Source organism: Trichosporon asahii (genome assembly GCF_000293215.1).
Source record: "Trichosporon asahii var. asahii CBS 2479 unplaced genomic scaffold scaffold00009, whole genome shotgun sequence".
NCBI lineage: Eukaryota > Fungi > Basidiomycota > Tremellomycetes > Trichosporonales > Trichosporonaceae > Trichosporon > Trichosporon asahii.
The window spans coordinates 505,783-518,728 of NW_014040915.1; the positions used below are offsets into that span (position 1 = coordinate 505,783).

Consider the following 12,946-nt stretch of genomic DNA (forward strand, 5'->3'; position numbering starts at 1 on the left):
TTTGGATGGGATTCTTTGGCACGCCCGGCTGCGACGCCACCTCTCCCGATCGCACGACGCTGATTGGCCAGACAGCGATCGCCCGTTATCAGTCGCGCGCAGCGGGCGGGAGCAGAGTGTAGCAGGATGGCTTCCAGCGAATCAGAGTGCGCCGGTCTCAATTAGCCGCACGCTTGCCGTGCTTACCGTACAGCCGGGGACAGAGTCAGTCCGCTTGACTGTAACTCTACCACTACAGGTTGGCTCTCGGTGAGAGGCGCACGCCGCGCGCCGCAAGCATGACTGGCTTGCGCCGGGCACATCGGGCATCTCGGGCGCAGATGCATGGCGCGGCTTGCGGCATGGATACGCGGTACCGATCTCGCCCTATGGCCTGTGGCCTCTGTCATGCTGTCACTGGCGGCCTGCCGTGGGCGCCGTGGGCTCTGGTTCCTTGCTGTGGGCTGCCGCCGGGTCAGCTAGCGAACGCCAGATTCCTTCCCGATAGGGAGGGGCTGAGACCTCTTAGACTAGTCGGGCGCAGAAGTCGGGCGGAGGCCCGCTCACTACGCTGCGAGAAAAGTCACATCCCCCCTTCTCTCTGGCGCTAATCGCTGCAGCGTTGCGATACCCATTCACTATCGCTCTCGCTTTCTCTTCATCACCGTTGTACACTCGCTCGAAAGTAGCTGGATCCAGATCGCGAGCTCACACACCGCCGACTGCCGCAACAACCCGCACGCCGCTCTTATTAACCACCTCCCTGCACTCTAGGGCCTGTGCGGCTCTTATCACTACCTGTGCGTTGCCAGCTGGGTCGTCGCCGCCGTCATCTCTGGTGGTGGTAGGTCAGACGACCTCGACCCTTGCATGCATCGAATGCATTGCTGACTACCTTCACAGACACACTAAACGTAACACCTTAACCCGCCAAGCTACCTGACTCTGCACGTAGGATGTGTGGTGTCGGGTTCATCTGCCACATCAAGGGCCATGGCAACCACAAAATCGTGAGCGATGCACGCAGCATCCTCTGCAACATGACCCATCGCGGCGCCAGTGAGTTCCGGCTAGCTCTTCTAGGAATGCGTAGCTGACAGTAACAGCCGGTGCCGATGCCCGCGATGGTGACGGAGCCGGAGTCATGACGGGTATCCCGCACGAGTTCTTCGTGCGCGAGGCGCCTCACTCGTTCGAGGCCAAGATTCCCGCCGAGGGCACGTACGCCGTCGGCAACGTGTTCCTGGACCCGCAGGACTGGGAGGCGCAGCAGAAGGTCTTCGAGGAGGTAGCGTCGAAGCTTGGTCTGCGCACGCTCGGTTGGCGCCACGTGCCGACCGACAACTCGATCCTCGGCCCCGCCGCGAAGAGCAAGGAGCCGCGTATCATGCAGCCCTTTGTGGTTCTCCGCAGCCACTACGGCGACGGGCTCGAGAGCGCCGACGGCGAGTTTGACGAGCAGTACTTCCAGCGTCAGCTCTATGTCCTGCGCAAGCAGGCGTCGCACCGCAACGACAAGTTTTACATTTGCTCCCTCACCCCGAGCAACATCGTGTACAAGGGTCAGCTGTCTCCCGTGCAGGTCTACAACTACTTCCACGACCTGAACCATGCGTTGTACTCGTCGCACTTTGCGTTGGTGCACTCGCGTTTCTCCACCAACACGTTCCCGTCCTGGGACCGCGCGCAGCCCATGCGCTGGGCCGCCCACAACGGTGAGATCAACACCGTCCGTGGCAACAAGAACTGGATGCGTGCCCGTGAGGGCCACCTCAAGTCTGAGAAGTTTGGCAACGAGCTCGAGCTTCTCTACCCTATCGTCGAGGAGGGCGGTTCCGACTCGGCCGCCTTTGACAATGTTCTCGAGCTCCTCGTCGTGAACGGTGTTCTCACGCTTCCCGAGGCTGTCATGATGATGGTCCCCGAGGCATGGCAGAACAACGACCTCATGGAGCCTGAGAAGAAGGGCTTCTACGCCTGGGCCGGCTCCATGATGGAGCCCTGGGACGGTCCCGCGCTTTTCACCTTCTCGGACGGCCGCTTCTGCGGTGCCAATCTCGACCGTAACGGTCTCCGTCCCTGTCGCTACATTGTCACCCGCGACGACATCATGATCTGTGCCTCCGAGGTCGGTACCATCTCAATCGACCCCGCCACGATCACGCAAAAGGGCCGTCTCAAGCCCGGACGCATGCTCCTCGTCGACACCAAGGAGGGTCGCATCGTCGACGACCGCGAGCTCAAGATGAGCGTCGCGAAGCGCCAGCCGTTCCAGGCCTGGTACGAGTCACAGGTGATTCAGCTGCCCGACGTGGTCCGCCGCGTCCAGCGCTTCGAGGACATTGGTGTCAAGCTCGACGCCTCGCCTCTTGCGTCTGACCCCCGCGTGCTCGCCTTTGGCTTCACCCTGGAGCAGCTCAGCATGCTCATGATGCCCATGGTCAACGAGGGACACGAGGCGCTCGGTTCGATGGGTAACGACGCCGCCCTCGCGTGTGTTTCCAACCAGGCCCGTAGCATCTACGACTATTTCCGCCAGCTCTTCGCGCAGGTCACCAACCCTCCCATTGATCCCATTCGTGAGGCCATCGTCATGTCGCTCGAGACCATGGTCGGTCCCGAGGGCAACCTGCTCGAGATGCGCTCGAGCCAGTGCCACCGCCTGCACCTCAAGTCGCCCATCCTCACCATTGAGGAGATGAACGCCATCAAGAGCATCCAGACCAGCACCTCGGACTGGAACGCCAAGGTCATCGACATCACCTTTGACAAGGGCGAGGGCCTCCCCGGCTATCACGCCGCGCTCGAGCGTGTCCGTCAGCAGGCTCTCGAGGCTGTCAACGAGGGTTACAAGATTGTCATCCTCTCCGACCGCCTGACCGGCCCCAACCGAGTGCCCCTTTCGGCTCTTCTCGCTACTGGAGGCGTGCACCACCACCTCGTCAAGCAGAAGAAGCGCTCCGACATTGCCATCATGGTCGACACGGCCGAGGCGCGCGAGGTCCACCACATGTGTGTCCTCGTCGGCTATGGCGCGGACGCCGTCTGCCCCTGGCTCATGATGGAGATGATCCACAAGATTGAGCGCGAGGGCATGGCCAAGGACGACCAAACGGCCGAGACGCTCATTGACAACTACCGCAAGGCCATCAATGAGGGTATGCTCAAGGTGCTCTCCAAGATGGGTGTGTCGACGCTTGCATCGTACAAGGGTGCGCAGCTCTTCGAGGCCCTCGGTATCCACAAGGAGGTCGTCGACGAGTGCTTTGTCGGCACCGCTTCGCGCGTGCAGGGCGCGACCTTTGACCTGCTCGCAATGGACGCGTTCGAGTACCACGAGCGCGCATGGCCGACGCGCGCCATCTCGCGCATCCCCGGCCTCCCCGAGTCGGGCGAGTACCACTACCGCAACGGCTCCGAGAAGCGCATCAACGAGCCCGCCTCGGTCGCTTCGCTGCAGGACGCGGTGCGCCAGAAGAACCAGGCGGCGTACGACTCGTACTCGAAGAACTCGCACGAGGCGATCAAGGCCGCAACGCTCCGCGGCATGCTCGACTTTGACTACGACAAGGCGCAGAGCGTGCCCATCGACCAGGTCGAGCCGTGGAACGAGATTGTGCGCCGCTGTGTCACCGGCGCCATGTCGTACGGCTCCATCTCGATGGAGGCGCACACCACGCTCGCGATCGCCATGAACCGTCTCGGCGGCAAATCGAACACAGGCGAGGGTGGTGAGGACGCCGAGCGCTCGCTCCCCATCCCCGGTCCCGGACAGGGGCAGGAGGGTACTCCCTACCGCCACTCGATGGAGCTGCAGCCCGAGTGGGACTCGCGCCGCTCGTCCATCAAGCAGGTCGCCTCGGGCCGCTTCGGCGTTACCTCCAACTACCTCGCCGACTCGGACGAGCTCCAGATCAAGATGGCCCAAGGCGCCAAGCCCGGAGAGGGCGGTGAGCTCCCAGGCCACAAGGTCTCGGCCTCTATTGGTCGCACGCGTCACTCGACGCCTGGTGTGACGCTCGTTTCGCCCCCGCCTCACCACGACATTTACTCGATCGAGGACCTGAAGCAGCTCATCTACGACCTCAAGTGTGCCAACCCCCGCGCCCGCGTCTCTGTCAAGCTCGTCTCTGAGGTGGGCGTTGGCGTTGTTGCTTCTGGCGTCTCGAAGGCCAAGGCCGACCACATCGTCATCTCCGGACACGACGGTGGTACCGGTGCGGCTAAGTGGACTTCCATCAAGTACGCCGGTCTGCCGTGGGAGCTCGGTGTCGCCGAGACCCACCAGACGCTCGTGCTCAACGACCTCCGTGGCCGCGTCACTGTTCAGACCGACGGCCAAATCCGTACCGGACGCGACATTGCCATCGCCACTCTGCTCGGCGCTGAGGAGTGGGGCTTCGCGACCACTCCGCTCATCGCCATGGGCTGCATCATGATGAAGGCTTGTCACAAGAACACTTGTCCCGTCGGTATCGCGACCCAGGACCCCGAGCTCCGTGCCAAGTTCGCGGGCCAGCCCGAGCAGGTCATCAACTTCTTCTACTACGTCATTGAGGAGCTCCGCGCGATCATGGCCAAGCTCGGTATCCGCACTATCAACGAGATGGTCGGTCGCGCCGACCTCCTCAAGGTCGACGAGTCGCTGCGCACCCCCAAGACGGCCCACCTCGACCTCTCGCCGATCCTCACTCCCGCCAAGCCTCCTCGCGAGGGCGTCGCCACTTACCGCGTGCGTCCCCAAGACCACCGCCTGTATGTTCGTCTCGACAACAAGTTCATCGACGAGGCCGAGCCCGCGCTCTCCAAGGGTCTGCCTGTTGAGATCGACTGCGACGTTGTCAACACTGACCGTGCCCTCGGCGCTACGCTCTCGTACCACGTGTCGAAGCGCTACGGCGAGGCTGGTCTTCCGCGCGATACCATTCGCATCAACATGAAGGGTTCGGCTGGTCAGTCGATGGGTGCGTTCCTCGCCCCTGGTGTCACCATTGAGCTCGAGGGCGACGCCAACGACTACGTCGGCAAGGGTCTCTCTGGCGGCCGCATCATTGCGTATCCCTCCAAGAAGGCGCAGTTCAAGGCTGAGGAGAACATCATCATCGGCAACGTGTGCTTCTTCGGTGCCACTAGCGGCCAGGCGTTCATCAGCGGTATCGCTGCCGAGCGTTTCGCCGTACGCAACTCTGGTGCCACTCTCGTCGTTGAGGGAACTGGCGACCACGGTTGCGAGTACATGACTGGCGGTCGTGTTGTCGTCCTTGGTCTCACCGGCCGCAACTTTGCCGCCGGTATGTCGGGCGGAATCGCCTACGTCCTCGACATGTCGCACTCGTTCGCGCCCAAGGTCAACATGGGCACGGTTGAGCTCGGCAAGGTCTCTGACCCGCATGAGATCGCCGAGCTCCGCTCGCTCATCGAGGAGCACCGCCACTACACTGGCTCGGAGATTGCCGATCGCGTCCTGCGCAACTTCCACCACTTCCTGCCCATGTTCGTCCGCATCATGCCGCTCGACTACAAGCGTGTCCTCGAGGAGCAGGCAGCCGCCGCGCTCGAGGAGAAGAAGAAGCAGAGCCACATCGACCTCATCCCGTCCACGACCGCTTCGCAGGTCGACCTCGCCGCCCCCGGCGTTGACCCTGTTCTGCCCGGTGCCATGGCGCGCCTCCGCCTCAACAAGCCCTCGGAGACGGACACGCCGCACACGACGCCCAACTCGCCCCGCCTCGAGCCCGCCGTGCTCGACATGGAGGACGCGATGCTCGACGAGGACCAGTACAAGGCGCGCGCGAGCAAGCTCGACAAGGTCCGCGGCTTCATGAAGTACAAGCGCCTCAACGAGGCGTACCGCCCCCCGCGCAAGCGTGTCAAGGACTGGAAGGAGATCTCGAACCGCCTCTCCGAGGCCGAGCTCAAGCAGCAGACCGCCCGCTGCATGGACTGCGGCCTGCCGTTCTGCTCCGCCACGAACGCAGGCACCGGCGGCGGATGCCCCATCTCCAACGTCATTCCCAAGTTCAACACGCTCGTCTTTGAGGGCAAGTGGAAGGAGGCCTGGGAGCGTCTCATGCGTGAGTACCACTGAGCAGTGTGGCGAATTCAGATGCTGACGTAATCACTAGTCACCAACAACTTCCCCGAGTTCACTGGTCGTGTCTGTCCCGCCCCTTGCGAGTCGTCATGCGTCCTGGGCATCAACGAGCTCCCTGTTGGCATCAAGTCTGTCGAGGCCGCTATCATCGACAAGGCTTGGGAGATGGGCTGGATGGTTCCCAACCCTCCGCCACAGCGTACCGGCAAGAAGGTGGCGATTATTGGCTCAGGACCCGCCGGTCTTTCCGCCGCCGACCAGCTCAACAAAGCCGGACACCTCGTCACTGTTTACGAGCGCTCCTCTGTCATCGGCGGCATTCTTAGTGAAGGCATCCCGAACATGAAGCTCGACAAGGCCGTGGTCAAGAGGAGAGTGCAGTTGATGGCCGATGAGGGCGTCGAGTTCGTGACGGACACAGAGGTCGGGATCAATGTGGAGGCTTCCGCGATCAAGGCCGGTCGCGATGCTGTGATCATCGCTACAGGCGCGACCATCCCTCGAGACCTCAAGATTCCTGGCCGCGACTCTCAAGGCGTGTACATGGCCATGGACTTCCTTACGTTCAACACGAAGTCGCTGCTCGCTTCGAACCACGAGGACGGCAACTACATCAACGCCAAGGGCCTTGACGTCATCGTCATTGGAGGAGGCGATACCGGTGAGTACCTGCTGCCTGCATTCATCTAACCTTCAGGAAATGATTGCATCGGTACCGCAGTCCGCCACGGTGCCAAGAGCGTCATCAACTTTGAACTGCTTCCGCAACCCCCGACTGCGCGCGCCAGCAACAACCCTTGGGTAAGTCAATGCAGAGCCACGTAGCTGACAATCTGCCCGGCTACGCCCGCATTCGCCGCATCGACTACGGACACCAGGAGGTCATGGCCTACACCCAAAAGGATCCGAGAGAGTACTGCGTTCTCACGAAGCGCTTCATATCCGACGACCAGGGCAACCTGACTGGCATCGACACGGTTCGCGTCGAGTGGGAGAACATCAGCGGCCAATGGAAGATGGAAGAGATCAAGGGCACCGAGAAGACCTACTCCTGTCAGCTTGCACTGCTCGCCCTGGGTTTCCTCGGGCCTCAGAAGGAGGTCGCCGAGGCATTCGCCGTCAAGCAGGACGCTCGCACTAACATTCAGACGCCTACTGGGGTACGTAGAGCGAGCCAAACGGCGCTGACCATCGCAGGGCTTCTCTACTACCGTGCCAGGAGTTTTCGCTGCAGGCGACTGCCGTCGCGGACAATCGTGAGTAACCGATCGCCACCTCCACCTCCACCTTCACCTACCCCGCATTACCCCGCACCCTCCACCACACCTCCACGCACACCACCCACACTCCTTCTTACGACCTCCTACACATCCCTCCTTCGTCCCAGACCTCTCCTACATGCTTCAAACATCGAAGAGAATGCTAACAAAGCGTAGCTTGGTAGTATGGGGCATAAACGATGGGAGACAGTGCGCCGAAGAAGTTGACGCTTTCCTCATGGGCAGCACTCGCCTCCCACACCAGGGAGGCATCCCCGGCCGCTCCTGGGTCCCTCCCCGCGCCAGCAAGACTCCCGGCCAGGCGAACGGCAACGCAAGCGACTCGGACTCGGGTCTTGAGCCGGAGGTGGTCTCCAAGTCCGACGCCGAGTCGGACGGCTTCAGCGCGGAAGCCGAAAGCGAGGCAGTCGCTGCCTGAGCGGCGAGACGCACAAGGTGGCGCCGCGTCCCGTGGCACGGCGCTGATAACAGGATAAGATAAGTAAAAGTATACCGACCCGCAAGAGTGCGGGCATGTGCAGAAGTTAAGTCTGGTCTAGAGCCCATGACGAAGTTGTATGCATTCATTCGTGTGACGTTTCGAAGGGTGCTTAGGAGCCACTACCCGAGAACAGCCATTGAGACGCTGCCGCCTCGTCAGTAGTCAGTGGTCAAGTACATCCCAGTACACCAAACGAGTATCTCTTCTGAAGAATGATATTGACGCAGTAGCGAGTCAGCATACATGTCAGGGTACTCGCAGACTCGCACCCGCGCGAGCGGTGGCGTCTTCACCCCTCGCCGAAGGGAGACATCGGTCGCGTGGCCCAATGGCAAGGCGTCTGACTACGACTCAAGGGCCTCACGGGGATCCAACTGAGCGTACCCATCAGGAGATTGCGGGTTCGATCCCCGTCGTGACCTTTCTTTTTGCGTTCATAATGCATGCAGAGATGTGTAGAAAAGAGTTAGAGTTGGAAGAGAAGTCGGACGGGTGTGAGGAGTTGGCGAGTGGTTTGCTGGTGGTGGACTTGGCAGGTGGAGGTGGAGGTTAGTGGCTGAAATATAGCTCTGTGTGAGCCGCGAGAACTCGTCACCTCTCTCCTTACGCACGTCTTTAGCTCATCAAGAGCTCCGAGCCCCTGGGAGAGCAAGGGAGGCCAGCATCGGTCGCAATAAGCCCGTAGACGGGATCGTTCTTAGCACCTCCGCGGCCACCCCGCGGCGGTGCCACATCCCCCTCACTCAAGTCTCCTCTGCTTCTCATCCCACTTCGGTCTTGCCCAAGTTTACGACTCTCACATGACCAAAGCGTGTAACTCTCCGCTTCCCAGGGTGTGCCGAGGCAGCGTGTCACCGTCATGCGTAAGACCGGGATAGCCGCGCCTTTAGCTTCAGCTGCACTGAAATCCTCATGTTGACATTGCGAGGGTGTATATTACGTGATTGTCCTTACCCCAGACATGACGCCGCTGAGCGCGAGCGGCATGGCGCGCAAGGCACAAACAAACGGACCCCCACCCGCACTCTGCTTTCGTCCACCTCACTCACTCCTTTGCCTGTTCGGGGCACACCTGTCTTCCTTTTGCTCTATCACCTGTCGACTTCTTACTCCTTATCACCTAGCGACAACCCAACTTTATGCCCACGCTCCGGGAACAGATCGCGCTGAAACGCGCCGAGGCGCGCAACAACTCCCCCGCGAAGTCTAGGCCCGGCACGCCTGCGCGGGCTAGCACTCCCCTCCGCGCCAACAGCCCCTTCGGAGCGAGCTCGACTGGCTTCGGTGGAGGATTCGGCGGTGGAGTCGGCGACGACGTCCTCGAGGACAAGAACGTGTCGGGGCAGATCGCTAAGGCCCGCAGGACCGGTGAGTCCGAGACCTAGCTTGGGCCAGCTTGGCGCCCTGGTGCTTCAGCGCTCGCCGCACGCTCCGTCACTCCGGGAGCCCGAGCCGCGCTGATCAGCGCCTGGCATCCTTTGCTGCGCTCCTTCCGCTAACCCCACAGGTAAGCTCGACATCGCGCTCCTCGAGCTTAAGGCGCTCCCGCACGAGCTGTTCACCGACCTCCTCGGTCTGCCGGAGGATGAGCTCAGCAACCCTCCCCCCAAGCCGGCGAAGAAGGATGACCGCGTCCGCGCCCCGGGGATCGAGGACTCGTTCTCGCGACTCGGATTTGGCGGTGACGAGTCTGACGAGGACTCGCGCTCCATCGTGTTCAACCAGCCGCGGCCGCAGGGCAAGTGGGTCGAGCCCGAGGAGCTGACCTCGTTCAAGGCGAACGGGAATATGCTGAAGGAGATCGACCTAGAGGTCGGTCTGTTTGGCGGCATCAAGAGCCTGGACGTGAGTTATGTATCTCTGGAAACAACTGACGCCCAGCTTCACGGAAACCAGCTGTCCAAGCTTCCGAACGCGCTCGCCGATCTGCTACAGCTTGTCCGCGTCGACCTCTCGTAAGCTTGTCGGTTTTTGAAGAGCTGACATCAGGCAAAACGCCTTCACAGATATCCCGCCGCCACTGCAGCTGCTCCCCGCGCTCGAGTCGATCAACCTGTCCGACAATGCCGTCTCCACCATCGACCTGACACACCCCGTCAAGCCGTCCGAGGAGGGCCTGTCCTACGGCACAGGCTTCCTCGTTTCTTATTTCGAGCGCCAGAGCAAGCAGCCGAAGCACGCCTTCCCCGCTCTCCGCGTTCTCAACCTCGCGAACAACTCGCTGACCTGCGCGGCCGTGCAGGGCTTGGGTGGAAAGGAGCCTTTGAAGATCCGCGTGCTGACGCTGTCGAACAACCATCTCGAGGGCGAGCTGGATGCTACTGCCGTTGGTGCGGCCCGTATGCCGGAGCTGCAGTCGCTCGTGCTCTCCGGAAACAAGGCGCTTGATGCCGTTGATGGCGAGCTCGCGCCGGGGTGCAATGTCGACATGGAGGGCTGCAAGCTGGGGGCTGTCGGTGCGGCCGCCCCTGGTGGCAGCTTATCGGGCTCAACGTCCGAGCCACCGACCAAGCCTGCCGGGGACGCGTATGTTCCCGCCGCGGGAGGACCGAGTGACGTGCCCGAGCCGGACTGCACCATTCCGTTCGTGACCCACCCAGCGGCCACCTTCGATGGAGAGCCCCTCCCTGTCACCATGGACGTCTACCTCCCGCCGGCCGAGACGCCTGTGCCCGCGAAGGGCTTCCCGGTCATCATCTGGTGGCATGGCGGCGGTCTGCTGCAGGGCAACAAGGAGAACCTCCCGCCGCATCTGCGGCGCCTGCCGAGAAAGACGCTCGGCGAGGCCGGCGACCACTGCGTCCTCATCTCGCCCAACTACCGCCTGTCGCCGCAGGCGCCCATCCTCGATGTGCTCGCCGATGTCGACTCGGCGGTGAACTACACGAGGACGAAGCTGAATGCCCGTCTCGAGGCGCTGGGCAAGGACGCGCGTGTTGACCCTTCACGCGTCGTGCTTTCAGGCGGTAGCGCTGGAGGCTACCTCGCGCTCATGGCCGGTCTCCCCGTCGCTCCAAGGTCAAGCGACGCCGACGTTGGCGGCTACCGCGGCGCCGGTGCCTCGTCCTCGGCGGCCCCGTCAACGCCATCACGCTACGGCGCCGGCGCCAGCACGAACGATACCTGGGCGCCGCGCGGCATCGGCGCCTTCTACCCGATCACGGACCTGACGCACGAGTTCTGGGCGACCAAGACGGACCCGGTGCCGTGGTGGGGCTCGTCCGTGCCCGAGTCAGCAGCCGAGCCGCACCTGAACCCGCGCGACGCGCCCGTCGCCACCGCCGTGTCGGGCGGCCCCCGCTCCATTCTCTACCCCTACATGCTGCAGCATGCGCTTTTCCCGCGCCTGCTGTTCCTGAACCAGCGCTCGCGCGGCCACGGGCTCGACGGCTACCGCCCGTCACCCGAGACGCTCTCTGTCACGAAGAGGCTGAAGGATCTGGGCGCTGCGGGCGGCAAGCGACCACCCGTCTACGTCGTGTATGGAAGTATCGACGACAAGATCCAGCCGCTCGAGGAGAGTGTGGAGATCCTGAAGAGCACGGGAGAGACGGAGGTGCTCGTCATTCCTGGCGCGGACCACGCGTACGACGAGGACCCGAACGAGCAGGCCGAGGGATTCGTCGAGTGGCTCGAAAAGATCATCTAGGCCGAACCGCGCAGCGGCGAGGCAGTACCGGTTTACAGCCGCGTAGTGCGAGACGGAAGTCCGCGCGCTGAGTGACGAGGGCCGAGGCGGGGAGGTAGAAGCATAGAAGCATTATCCGTAGCATACAGGCAGATCCTAATCAAAACGTGCATGCATTCGCGTGCCCTTGTGCAGGAACTATGGAGTGTTGACCATGAGGGCGCCCCCCTGGCTCTACAACTGGTGTGTGAAGCCCAGCCTCAGCCTGCGCGTCTTACGCATCGTGCATGCGTGCAGCCGTTGAATCACGGATGGCTGGAGTGTCACGGCGCGCCTGGCCTCCTGGAGCGACTCGCCACCAGAGGCGGAGACGGGGTGGTTAGATCAGGTCAATGCCGCCTCCACCCTTCCACTAGGCGTGCTAGACGGACTAGACGCTGGTACGCTGACGACCCTACGCCGAACCAAACACCACGAACGACGTTACAGTGTCAAGCGTCGTCACCCACCCATCCATCCCTGTCGCACATGTTGCGCCCTGTCGCACGATCACCGCTACTTCTGGCCCACACCGTCCTAGGAATATAGGGATCATAGGGGCACGGACACGGGGGCGCGGACAGACTACTAGGGCCTGAGCCCTTGCTGCGTGCTGCGCGTGATCTTGAGTTCACACCGTCACTTGCCATCATACCTGTTTTCCTCTTTACATATACCCATACGCATACGCATACGCAACTTGCTTTCATCCTCTCATCTCCCGGCTCTACTCCTACTCGTACCCCTATCCGTACACGTACCGTACACGTACCTTGTCCTGCCCCGCGCCCTCGCTCTGCCTGCGCCCCTCTGTCCAGCACCATCAACATCAGCACCATCAGCATCATCGGCATGTCCGCCGCCAGCGCTAGCTCGACTTCACAGCTTACGCTCGCCCAGACCCTCTCCTCTGGCCTGAAGCGCAAGCTCCTCCCGACCCACATCGAGGGTATTCCCGTCTCGAAGATCACGTCCGCGCAGACGGCGCCAGTGTCGCCAAAGGACCGACCCATCGTGTCGCCTAAGCGCTGCCAGACTGGCCAGGTGAGCTCACCGGTACTTGCTTTGAGCTGACAGACAGACCTCGTCTTCGCCTTCTCCCTCTTCCGCTTCGGCACAGGCAGTGTCGGGGAGCAAGGACGTGGACATTGACGACGACGACGACGACGACGACAGCGACGACGACATCGTCATCCTCATGTGAGCCCGCACTCACTCCCAAGAATCCCTAGACACTGTCCCCAATCTGTAATTTTAGTTGTACCACCGATGTATTCCTAGACCCCCGATGTCCTGCTGCAGCGCCGCCGTGCTAATCTAGTGCATTGATGAGTGGTTCCAGAGGTTCCAGTGGGGGGCTACAGACAAAACTGCCCATCAGCTGGCAATCACAAACGGTCAGCTCACCTTCATCGATCATTCCGCTTAGGCGAGGGGGGTGATGA

At 62.0% G+C, this 12,946-nt stretch overlaps 2 protein-coding genes and 1 non-coding gene across 3 annotated transcripts; all 3 read left to right on the forward strand.

The window, feature by feature from the left end:
- Positions 1-1,019: 1,019 nt before the first annotated feature.
- A1Q1_06977 (glutamate synthase (NADH)) lies at positions 1,020-7,771 on the forward strand (the record flags this gene model as incomplete). Its single annotated transcript, XM_014327226.1, has 7 exons — positions 1,020-1,038; positions 1,086-6,053; positions 6,105-6,734; positions 6,795-6,874; positions 6,952-7,233; positions 7,271-7,329; positions 7,510-7,771. The coding sequence occupies 7 exons, from the start codon at positions 1,020-1,022 to the stop codon at positions 7,769-7,771; spliced, it is 6,300 nt and encodes a 2,099-aa protein (XP_014182701.1).
- Positions 7,772-8,148: 377 nt separating this feature from the next.
- Positions 8,149-8,256, forward strand: A1Q1_t181. The gene has a single exon. It is a non-coding gene; the product is annotated as a tRNA-Arg (tRNA).
- A 717-nt stretch (positions 8,257-8,973) lies between these two features.
- A1Q1_06978 (uncharacterized protein) lies at positions 8,974-11,483 on the forward strand (the record flags this gene model as incomplete). The annotated part of the gene is made up of 3 exons (XM_014327227.1): positions 8,974-9,202; positions 9,342-9,679; positions 9,861-11,483. The coding sequence occupies 3 exons, from the start codon at positions 8,974-8,976 to the stop codon at positions 11,481-11,483; spliced, it is 2,190 nt and encodes a 729-aa protein (XP_014182702.1).
- Positions 11,484-12,946: the final 1,463 nt, after the last annotated feature.